General features: G+C 39.5%; 1 protein-coding gene across 3 annotated transcripts in view; it reads left to right on the top strand.

Annotated features, from left to right (window-relative positions):
* Positions 1-12,802, top strand: part of fli1 (Fli-1 proto-oncogene, ETS transcription factor) — a 28,734-nt gene that overhangs the window by 2,093 nt on the left and 13,839 nt on the right. The window contains exons 2-5 of one of the 3 annotated variants that reach the window (XM_017465995.3): positions 792-879; positions 9,717-9,928; positions 10,435-10,586; positions 11,550-11,753. In XM_017465995.3, coding sequence (XP_017321484.1) covers positions 835-879; positions 9,717-9,928; positions 10,435-10,586; positions 11,550-11,753 — 613 coding nt within the window. In that variant the 5' untranslated portion in view covers positions 792-834. Of the gene's footprint in view, positions 1-791; positions 880-5,388; positions 5,531-6,090; positions 6,258-9,716; positions 9,929-10,434; positions 10,587-11,549; positions 11,754-12,802 lie in introns of those variants that run through there. The other 2 variants (XM_017465997.3, XM_017465996.3) reach the window with 2 other exon arrangements.

Below are 12,802 nucleotides of genomic sequence, written 5' to 3'. Positions count from 1 at the left end.
TAGTTTGTGTAATTAAGTGTATTTATTCTGTGTATTATGTCGTTCTCCTACTGTAGTGCCCAGATTTCAATAAAGTTCATCAACATCATATTATTATTATTATTATTATTATTATTATTATTATTATTATTATTATTATTATTATTCACTAAAATGTGAGCCTGCTTCTGGAAATAAAATAGTCTGGTGGCTTCTGTTTTGTTTTTTCCTTTCTGATTGGTTTTGAGGAGCACAAAGTAGTTGCTGTGCATTTCATAGCCCACTGTCACCCACCATACTGATAATATTCAAAGGATGTTCGTCATGACTACAGGAAAAGCCATTTTGTACCTCTCCTTAAGGAGAAGTGCAGCATGATATTTCCGGGGGTGGGGGGGTCGGGTGTTGGATAAATTCATGCCCAGTAAACTCTACAAACATTCATTATTTGTCTAGCAGATTCTGTTGAACCAATGGCAAAAGGAGAATTGGATGGATGAATTATTATTATTATTATTATTATTATTATTATTATTATTATTATTATTATTATTTTCCCTACAGACTCCACAACTCACATAGCACACACGTGAATGGTTCAGTCAGGGTTGATGTTGTGTATTCTGCACTAATGAATTTATACTGCGTGTATGTGCAAATACGTGTAGTTTGTGTAATTAAGTGTATTTATTCTGTGTATTATGTCCTTCTCCTACTGTAGTGCCCAAATTTCAATAAAGTTCATCAACATCATATTATTATTATTATTATTATTATTATTATTATTATTATTATTATTATTATCTCAACAGGGGCCGTGAAGGGAAAGTCACCCATCTTTTGGCCCTTTGTCCAATGACAATGTTTCAGACTGTCCCTGACACTTCATCATATGTCAAGGTAAGAAGTTATTGCTGTCAGGTGCCTAATTAAAGGCTGCACTCTAGTGCAGATAATATATACTGATTTGATGATCTTTGTAAGCAGTGTGTGTTATGTATTGGATGCAGCTTTACTGAATGATGTGCCTTGGACTTTGTCCAAAAACAATTTCAACTCTACCTGTACAGCACTGTTATGGTGCATCACTTCTCTTCATGCTTGATACTGAAGGATGCTTTGTTATTCCACCGACTGAAAAGGAGAGAGTCTGACCTATTCTTAGGTCATTCAATGCAATATTATTTCATTTGACACAATTTGGGCTTTCACCTTCCTGTTCTTCTGAAGACACAAACATTACCAATGGAACACATCTGGCTGTCACATTACAAAAGTTGCAAACGCTGATGAAATGAAGGCTCTGTAGGTAGAAATTGAGTCCAGAGATGAATCTTCTCTGATGTTGTTCAGATGAGAAATGCAGCAGGTTCCTCCTGGAAGTGCTGTTGTTCCTGCAGACCTCACTGCTCCTGTTTACGAAAGCCATCATATAGCCTATAGCCTATGGCATACAGCATGGGTATTTGGTAAATGCATTCCTGAAAGATTACTGTTGTCGTTGTTCATTCCCCGAGGTACAGCAATGCACACTGCCTTTCTAGAGTTGTATTTATGGCAGAAGTAGCACTACAGCATGCAATAACCCTCATATATCAAAAAGACTCTGGGCACTCACGTGCGCCATGAAAATGAAATATCGGGCCTGGCAAACTCATTCATTATATCTTTACAATCAGCATACTTTCCAGGTCCCATTTGTTATGGTACGGAGACTTATTGCCCCCTTTGCATAAGGGACCTTTTCATGCAGACGCCGCGTTTGTGTTGCTCCGTTTCACAGTGCCCAAAAGGCCAGAGTGCCATGAACAGTCTGCCATTTGTTTGAGAAATTGAAATGTCTGAGGAAAATTTTGACTTTCTTAATCCAGCTTTCCCCCCATTCAGACTTAATAACAAATAGCATTGGAAGAAGGGCCTGAATAAACACTAGCTAATAGGATGCCATTAGATCAGAACTGAGCTGTGAGTATTGATGCATAAAAGACAGTTTATGCACTTGAAAGCAGCGGATTGAAATCAAATATGTTTATCATGTTTAACCCTTTTGCTTACCGTCTTTCTCAATAATGTAGGCTGTAATTATTAGGCTAAGTAAAACATTTTTGTGCCACTTCATTAGTGGAAGTCTAACAGTTCAATAGTTTACTTCAAATCGGTTGAAGACTGGTCTGGATTATTTGACTGAAATTATTTTATTTTATATTGGATTATTTACATGCAGAGATTATGATCACCCCCCAAAAACCCTCATAGATAGTTGGGATAAGAACAGTCCAGTATCATCATAGCACAAAATTGAACTTTTATCATTTATCATAATTTGCAAACCCAGAGAAAAGTTGTATTAGTTTCATATCACACTAAAGGTGAGCAGTGTGCATTAGAGCAATGCAGGTTTTGTCGAAGTTTGCATATAACCCTTGAAACTGTATTTGGTAAACTCAGAGAGCTGTGGTGGTGCATTATGCAGCCCCATCTATACCAGTTGAAGTCTGATCTGTAAGTGCACTGCACTGCAGTGAGGCAATGTGGCTCAGGCGCGGTTGAAGACCAGTGTTAGAGAAATATTCGTCTCCACTCGAGCAAAGCCACTGCGTAGCTGAGGTTTTGTTTAGTTAAGGCCAGGCGAGACTCGAGCTTTCCAATAAAAATAAATCTCAAATTAATTATAGCCCCGAGCAAGGGGGCCAGACAGTTCGCGCTTATGTGCAACAGTCTGAACTCTCTCTCTCTCTCTCTCTCTCTCTCTCTCGCTCTCTCTCTCTTTGCGTGAGACTGGAAGTTTGAAGCCTAACGAACAATCTGAGAAACGTGATCCTCGGGGGCAGCGTCACGGTTAAGATAATATAGCTGAAACGTTTTGTCACAAAAACCTTAATTCTCTCTCTCTCTCTCTCTCTCTCTCTCTCTCTCTCTCTCTCTCTCTTGCTCTCAGTAAGAACATATTATATAATTACCCTAAATAAGTAAACACCCAGGAGTATGCTTTTATAGGAATATAATCAATGATGGGGTGTGGGATGCAGTCCGAAGTGTGTTTTATTCCTCTCATACCACAGCGATTTGGGAGCAGTTAAATTGTTTCTTTATTAATAAACAATACATGATACGTTTTATTAGTTTATACTTACATTTAATGCTGTGGAACGCCTGCAAGACAAGTTACTTCCTGTTATCATTTATACTATAGGGGCTATAAACAGGCCCTTCCTCACCAGCTTGTCATGTAACCGGGAAAACGGAAAGAGCAGTTAAGTCCTCTGTCCTGATGAGTTTCCTGTAGTGGAACACTTACTTAACTGTTACAAAGCGCTGACACTGGAGACTCCTTCCATAAATGTTAAACAAACGTTTCTATACAGAGAACTTCACCAAATCAAGTTAAACGAGGGTCATTATATTATTATATACTTGTTATAGGCTATAAAGAAAAACAATTACTTCCTCATACAAACATTCATGCATGCTTAGACACTCGAGGTCATATGCTCAGTGTTTGTGGATGTTGAGCAGTAACCATTTCCAAACTTCACCCTGATTGACAGATCCCTCCCACTTTAGTGCTTTTCCAATGGTATGGAGCAGCAGTTTTCCCCGCAGTTTGTGGTTGGAGGAAACGGCTGGCTGTCAGGTTGCGGCGCCGCGCCAGATGTTTTGCTCCTTTCTATGTAAACGGACTCGCATCTGTTTACTGGGCTACAAAGCATGTTTGTTACTGCTGGGCAAGTGGCACGCTGAGAGCAATGCCCTACAAATATCAGGATTTATGACTGGACTACATAATGCGATTATGCTTGTTCATAGATTAAATCAAACCTTCCTTTTTGTACTTTGAAATTATTGAGTATTTTTAACAAAGGTGAACTTATCCAAGCTCCACTATTTTTCTTTTCTTTTTTTTTCAGCTCAGTGGATGATTATGATCTGTGTTGACTCACGTATAAAATAGTAAATCACTGTTCATGCAATATTATTTATATCTAAATTGGTCTGTTGCATCAAAAGAATAATTGGGCCTGTAGACTGTTTGTTCTATAACTAGGTGAGTTAATGATTTACATTTGTAGAAAAAAAGGCTACTAAACGGTACCTTTCCATGTCATAGGGTTGGCTTCCTCAAGCGTATATCTTTTGTATCATATAGTGTGTCTTTTAAAGCTTTAAGTAAATATGGTCCAATAATGCAACTTAAATCGTTTTAAAGGTACATTATGTTTATACTTCCATGAGGATACGCTGCATATTAAAGGTATAAAAGATAGGCCTATCACCCTAGAGACAAGGAAAGGTAATTCTTTTTTTCTGAGTGTGTAGAGGGACGTCACTCTTTTTGGTGCACTTTTATTAAAGACTGTCTGGCAGAACATCTCTTATCATTTGGTTTTAATTAATAGATTGCTGAACACTGCACAGAGGCATGTTAGATTCATCTGATACTTTGACTAGTGACTGTTTTCATCCTGGTTTCAAAAATATGTCACAATTATGTACTATCTATCACAATCAAAGAGTTATGAATTAGGGAAAAATGCATAGGTCTTACTGGCTTTAACCCCAAAGGAAATTGATGTTCGGCAAAAAGAGATGTGACTGGATTATAAAAAAAAAGGTGGTTTATCAGAATAAAAGTAGAAACAGTGCTGTTTTGTTCGCTGAGAGCGTTGTAGGCCCCTCAGCTCTAAATGGTTAAACAAGGTGTCTCCCTTAATTAGGGCGAGCTGCACAGGCCCCCGGGCAGGGGGAAGCCTTGACCCCTAGCAGGATCCAGATGTGCTGGTCTCGAGGGTAGCTCTCTCCTTCCCCCCAGACCCCCAAGTCGCGAGCAGACAGGCTGTTTGACTCAGACTCTGGCTTACTCCCTCGGGCATGGTGGCTGGTTGGGGGTTGGAGGTTGGGGGGGGGGGGGGGGGGGACTGGAGGACCGGGGTCTGGTCACGATCTGCGCAGACTCTGTCTCTTAAATCAGATCGGTAATAAATTGGTGTAATTGACGAAAAGAAAAGGAAGGGGAAAAGAATACACATGTGTGGGTGGGTGTGTGGTGGGATGTTTTTGTAGACAATATAAGCATAATAAAGAATACACCTTGAATTATTCATTTTGTTATTATTATTTTATTTAATATTATTTAGATGTTATATTAACCTGTAATAAAGTGAACTTCAGAACAAACACTGTGTATAGACGTGACAGCCATTTAGTCATATGATTAAATACTAAACCATATGCTTGTGACATAATAATAATAATAATAATAATAATAATAATAATAATAATAATAATAATAATTAGTAATGAAAATAGACCTGGAAGCCTATCAGTCATCCTGCATGCGTGTGCCTTCCTTGTGGAAATACGCAGAGCAGTTGCGTTTACAGTCGCCTCCGTGCGCACGTGCACTGCAGACCGCAGCAGTGGCGGGTCCGAGTGGCGCGCCGCCCCTGCGTGCTTTCGGATTTCTCCAAACCTCTGAATCTCTGGACATCTCGGGGACACACTGCACTACTCCGAGCACTGAGGGGAAGAACGCACTGATACGCGGGCGCAGGTAGTCACTTTTATCTCTTATGTCGGAAAAGGAGGTTGATATGTGCGGAAAGTTGAGCTGTGAAATAGTTAAGAATTGAGGTTTAATTGCATGAAATGTGGATTACTTCCATGTTAAGTTCCGTGCATCTAAGTAAACTGACCTGGAAGAACCTTTTGCATGGCAAGTATTTAGAAGTAGCATTTTTTTAAGTCTCCAGGGGCCTCTTCCACAGCAGAGCGTTTTGTAGCCTATATATAATCCTGAGTTTTTGGTATTATTACAATAACACATTTTTTTCCCCCCACTGAGACTGATGTGTTGCTTAAAAAATGCGTCAGACATATAAAGACCTGGCGTCCATCCCGTAAATATTTCCCAGCCAAAAACATTTTGCAGAGGAAAGAAACTCTATTGTCTTCGCGTCTTATCTCCTCGGGACAAGTATCCTGCTTTTCGGGGGCCGCGATGAAGGCAGGGCTAGCAGTGACACACGCGCGCGCGCGCACTCACACGCACACACACACACACACACACACACACAAAGGCGCACACACACACTCACGGCTTCCCTTCTCGAGCGCAGTGACTTCATTTCCCAAATGTAGAGGGAGAAAAAAAAAGCAAAACCCCATCGGGTTAAAGTGTCTCCGTGTCTCCGAGGCTTGGAAGTCGTTCAGGCGCGTGTCATGTGTGGGATGTTGTCGGGTTCGGCTGGACTTTACACAAAATGGACGGAACTATTAAGGTAAGGCTGGAGGATCGTGGGGTTCGTACGCGGATCGCGCCGGGGAGCGTGTACTCTTCTTCTGCTTTCAGTCCGAGAGCTCGCGAAACTTCTGCGTCGCCGTCCCCGAAAGCAGATTTCCTACGGTTTTCCTCCTCTGAGTTTCCTTTTCCTTTTCGCCAAAATCTTGTTTGAGAGAAGGAAAAAAAAAAAAAAAAAAAGCACATGGGGAGGAGGATACGCGACATTCAGATGGAATCCACACAGAAAAAAAAGTGTATAGACGCACTTCTGGGACGGAATAAAACTGCCATTCTGGAGGACCTTATATATATATATATATATATATATATATATATATATATATATATATATATATATATATATATATATATATATATATATCGTAATACAGCTTGGATTCGCAGTAAATTCGTGTTTCATTGCATGATGAGGGTGTATGGAGGTTGTATGGAGGTTGTGTGGAAGTTCTGTGGAGGTTGTGTGGAGGTTGTGTGGGATTACGCCGTTACTATTCTCTATAAATCATAAAACGGAGGTTCCATATGTGGCGCACAGCCCGGGCTCCTCAAACAGCGAGCCCACCCACTACAGGCAGCCAGACAGATGTTTTTAATTGATATTCTTATTAATTAGAGAAACTAAGGACTGCTTTCTTGATCGTGTTTTGGTTTGAACAGAACTGAAATAAAATATTAATATGAATATTTGCACTCCTTAATTGGTGACAGTAACCTAAAGAGAAGGTTAAATAATAATAATAATAATAATAATAATAATAATAATAATAATAATAATAATAATAAATAATAATACTCTGCATCTGTGCTAGGGATGTATTGGGTTCTACATTATAAGTTCAATAAATGCACTAATAATCAGATGGTTGAATAATCTAAATGTAATTGTGATGTCAATACCATGTTTCGGTTTTCATACTTTTATTCAGTATTTAAACAACATGATGTAAATTGCCTTTTTTTTTTTTTTTTTTGAAGTAGTGTTTGGGTTGTATAAATGACTTTGCTGGTTAATGAGCTGTGTTCAATGTATTTGCTTTATTCAGTTTGCAATTAAGAATGGGAAAACCATCAGCAACCTGTATCTATGTGTGCTGTCTGATTTCCCGTCTTTGTGGTCATATTCGTGGTTTTGGGTGTGGTGAATGTGTGTGAAAGGCTTGTGAAAATCTAGAGATTTGACCGTTCATATGTTGTTTCTTTAGTCTTCGTATTTCAGGTGACTTGGAAAAAAGTTTAAAAGTCATTTTTTTTGCATGCATTTCAAATGTCTGAAAGTTACTAACACATACTTATACATTATTACTATTATTATTATTATTTTTTTTATTATTATTATTATTATTATTATTATTATTATTATTACTACTACTACTAAAATCATTGAAGTCGTTAAACTTAAAGCAAATATCTTTGCCGTCTTTGCTGCTTCACTAGAGCAGCACTTTTTGATTGAGTATTAACTGTAGGCCTATACAGCATTACCCATCATAAGGGGGTGTCTCTGTCAATGCGGGTTTCCTGTTCTACACAATCTGGTTTCCTGTCAGGTTTCCTTTTCCTTCTTAAACAAAGGACTGGAACGCACTCTGTATCACCACCTTGCATAGCTCAGAATGGGAACAAACCCATCCCAGCCTAATGTCATGATGCATCTGGCTGAGTCCAGTGGTACCCCACACTTAAGCCCTCCTCAGACACAAGAATTACGCAGGCCTGTCAGTCTTGGGCGAAAATTTAAACCTGGTCTTTCTTCCTGTCTGAGACTCCAGTTGTGAAAAGAAATGTTGTGGGTGCTCCTTGCAGTCAGTTTCTACAGCACAGGCCTGTGGTTCTGTGTGGATGAAGTGAGCTATGTAGGCATAGCTAATTTATGGTCTGAAGAAAATGCCACTTTTGTGTGCATTTTAACCCTGTTGTAATGAAAACCTTGGTTCCATGCCCCATCCTTGCTGAGATCACCCGTCTGTATAAATGTAGGAATGCTGCCTTTTGCCAGGACTACATTGTGTGTGTATGTGTGTGTGTGGAATTAGATTTTCCTATTTTTAAAACCCCTCTGTAATCTTGGGAAAGCCTGACTGCCAATCATGAATTATATGGTGCAGTCTGATATGTCTCAGCGCAAGTAGTGAACAGCAGTCAGAATGGTCCTTATCTGGCACCATCGTAGCATTCTTTCACTGTGTCATACTTATCCTTCACCAGCTCCACTGCTGTGGGTCTCTCTGATAGTGTCCACAGATGCTGCATTGGCTCTGCCAGTCAAAATTATGGCGCCTGTCAAGAAGCTGAAAAAGCCCCAGTGAAAAGGAAGACTTCTGAATACAGGCAGGGTGGTTATGTGAGACGGCTGCTTGGAAGTGATGGCAGAAGGCTGTTCTGACCTGTGCTTTGGGTTGGTTACACTGAGATCAGCTCATCTTTGTGTGGCACACATGCATGCAACTGAATCCATAGAAAGCAGTCTGATAGCAAAGATATCACATTTTACTGGATTTAGTTCATTGTCTTCGGGGAAGCCTTTTAGTGTCATGTTTGTTTTTTTGTTTTTGTTTTTTTTAGAAGAATCATGAATATACATATTATTTATTGTTCCGTATTTAGTTTTCGTAAAATGTCCTGTGAGTAACTACAGTGCCAAGGCTCGATATTAACAGGTGCAGGTCTTGGCAAGTGTTTGAATGGAGCTGAAGGAAATCTGTTCTATTGTGTTGGCTCACACAGTGAACAAAGTTTAGAAAAAGGAAAATAGAAAAAAAGGAGAGGAAACAGAGGGGGAGCCACTGAAAGATGTGAATGAAACATGAACGCTTCTGTATGACTGAATAAGAAGTGTTATTTGCAATAATGTTGATGGGCAGAATAAAAGCACTATGAGCACCCACTCATGTAGACACTCAGAGTCTCTAGAGAGGCCTGTCTACTCCGTTTGTTTTCTTTAATAAAGCTACATCACCCCAGCTGAGCTCCTGCAACGAGGTCAAATGTAGAAGCGACCTCAGACTAGTTACTGTGGATCTGTTTTGACTTTCCAACCTGCTTGTGTTTCAGTCATGAACAGGACAAAGAGGCAAGCTTACATTCTGTAATTGATGATTATTATTAGTATTGTTTTTTTTTTTTTTGTTTTTTTTTTCCAGTTTCAAATCCTGGCTTCATATTGCCATTCTCCAAAATCTGTTTCTGAGCACTTTCCAAATGCTACTTTATAATAAAATTGTTTGACCATTCTGAAGAAATTATTCGCTTACTTATAAATAGTTGTTTTAGGAATATGTTGGCTTTGTGATGATTGATGCAGTACATATTGAAATTAGTCTTCTAAATCCTGCAGAAACAAGAGGCAAGGTTTCAAACTGTGTTTGAGGATACTCGTTTTCATGAAGCCATTGAATACAATGCATGATGTAACGCTGTGACATGTTGCTTCCTACAGGAGGCGCTTTCAGTGGTGAGCGAAGACCAGTCTCTGTTCGAGCCTCCCTACGCTGCTGCTGCCCCGCTACCCAAAACCGACATGACAGCATCCAGCACACAGGATTACGGACAGCAACACAAGATCAATCCCATCCCGCCTCAGCAGGAGTGGATCAATCAGCCCGGCCGCATTAACGTAAAACGCGAATACGACCATCTCAACGGAACCAGGTAGAGGATACAGATTTTAATCAGAGCCAACAGGACACTCGCAGTCCTTCATACAATGCAGTTTTTAGTCCAGACCATTTCCTACGTTCATTACAAAGTCAGACACGTGTAAATTCCTGTCTCAAAATTGACTTTTATATTACATTTTTAAAAGCAATTCCCAATTAAACTGGGCAGATGAGGGTTAAGAGTGATAACTTATTGGTACTGGGACTCAAACTCACAACCGTATGATCACTAGTCCAACTAGTGGAGATTTAATGGCACCGTTGATTAATACATGATTCCTTACATGTCAAAAGAGCAGTCTAAGTTTAAGCATGTAAATGATTAATAAAAAGGTTTATAAACAAACAGAATTACTGTCCAAATGGGAAAAAAAATGCAATAAGTATTGATTGCCCTGTGGTCGTGATTTAAAGGACACATCCAGTGAGCACTTGAGTATCCTACGAACGTCACTTTGTGAAGTATTCTTCTCTGAGCATGTCACTCTCTTATTCCAGAGAATCCCCGGTGGACTGCAGCGTGGGGAAATGCAATAAGCTGGTGAGCAGCTCAGACACATCGCAGATGGGTTATGGAGGCTACATGGATGAGAAGAGTGCCCCGCCCCCGAACATGACCACCAACGAGAGGAGAGTCATTGTTCCAGCAGGTACGTCAGTGTAATAGAAATCATGCCTAGATTTCAGTGCTTTCTTTTTTTTTTTTATAAGGCTGCATGTAAAGTGTAGGGTTGTTATTGGCCACATGTTGTTCTGTGGATGATGATCTGATTCTGAGGTTAGAGCATGAATCAGCACTTCATGGTGCTATGTGATAAACCCTTGAGTACGTGCATGCTAGCATATGGCCATGGCTGAAATGCACAACCACAGGTCTGGCAGACTTGAAAGCATGACTCTGGCAATAATATTCATTCGTCCATCTTCAGTAACTGCTTTATTAAATAATTTTTTTAAATCCAGATTTCCGTTAAGAAATGCAATGATCAAAGCTACAATTATGCAAACAAGACAGATCAGGTTGATAGTTCCAGTCAAGTATGTAGCTGTATAGGTTATGGAAGGGTTTTGTGTTTTTACTTTCTTTGTAAGAACAATAACACACAAATTCTTCCCTAAACATCTTAGACTACTTTGTGTGCAAGTCACCTAAAAAAACAATAACACTTAATGGCCTTTGAAGTGGTGCAAGAGAACCCTACCATCAGGAGATCACAAGAATGAATCCCAATGATGCCACAGCCGTCCATGGACAGGGGTCCAAGCAAGGACATTTGTCACTGCTCTCTGAGTGGGAGGGATGGACTTACACTCTCTCCTGTCAATCAAAGTGACATTAATAATGGGCATCTGTGAGCTCATGTATGCATGTAAGAGGGCAGTCAGTTAGTGCTGTCCTCCAAGTGTTCAGATACATGTGACCTAGCATGAGCAACAGTTCGAAAAGGTTCAATGGCTGTTTTTTGGGGGTTTTTTTTGGAGAAAGCATGTGCACCCTTCATGGTTGGTAGCTGTAGCTCATGAGTGGGAATTTTGGAGAGAATAGTGTAAAAACAACATTTACACATTATACATCGCCTTATCACTGATTTTCAACCTGCACTCTTTTCCAGATCCTTCTCTGTGGTCCCCGGATCATGTACGGCAGTGGTTAGACTGGGCTGTAAAAGAGTATGGCCTCCTAGAAATCGACACAGCCATGTTCCAAAACACAGATGGCAAGGAACTGTGTAAGATGAGCAAAGAGGATTTCCTGAGACTGACCACTGTCTATAATGCTGAAGTCCTGCTCTCACATCTTAATTACCTCAGGGAAAGTAAGTGCACTTCTCCTACTTTGTGATAAATAGTGTCTACTTGTAGAGACATGTGACTCCCAGTGTGTTCTCACTATTTTTTATTATTATTATTATTATTATTATTATTATTATTATTATTATTATTATTAAATTCAGTTTTATTTATAAAGCACTTTTATCTTTAGAGAAATCTGCATGTAGATTTAATGAGCAAACCAGAGGTGACAGTGTAAAGGACAATCTCCTTGAGATAACATGTAGAAGAAACCTTACGACTCAAAAGGGAACTCATAAATCATTATAATATACAGGTGTAGAAGAGTAAAGTCAAACCGTACTACCTAAATGTGTTGAAAGGATGTTCAGGATGTTAAATATGAGCTGATTTTGAGCCCCTGGATGAGCACAGGACAGTGTTTATTATTATTGCAGTTTGTAGGTTGAAATCCACAGAAGTATGTGAAATTTATTATTCTTATTATTGTATGTTAATATTTACGGTGAGCACTTTTAGGAAACTTGTTTGAAAATTAAACACAGTGAAATGCCAAGTAATACAGTTTAGGTTATCCAGTTCAACATATTGGGCATTAGCTGATATGTTGTCATCTCTGAGTGAGTGTGACAGGGCTTGTGGTCAGATATAATGCCTGCCATCTGAAATCGTTAACCACTTGAAATACAATAGAGGCCTGAACATTAAAAACACTGCTTTGAACTCGGGAGCACATTACTGGAGATGTCTAACACAAAACAGCGCTGATAGAAAAGAAAAGAAAAATCTAATGCCGATATCAAATGTTCCGATTCAATGGAGCTCATACTTCTGGCAGAATGGAGGCTAAATATTTATTCGGGTTGTGGCCAGGGAATAGACACTGATGTCAATTTACAATACTGTCACCTGCTAAATCGTTTTCCCATAGTCAAATATTGAAAATAGTCCCAGGACACATTTAAGGCACAGCGAGTAAGAATTAATGGGGTGTTGAGAAACCGAGCTACAAACGTAATAGAGTCATAATTGTACAAAGTCTGGCAGTGGTTTGAGTTGTTGGATGAAGGAA

Source organism: Ictalurus punctatus, chromosome 4, assembly GCF_001660625.3.
Source record: "Ictalurus punctatus breed USDA103 chromosome 4, Coco_2.0, whole genome shotgun sequence".
Classification (NCBI taxonomy): Eukaryota; Metazoa; Chordata; class Actinopteri; order Siluriformes; family Ictaluridae; genus Ictalurus; species Ictalurus punctatus.
Note: the sequence above shows the minus strand (reverse complement) of the source record. Positions and strands in the feature narration are given on the sequence as shown.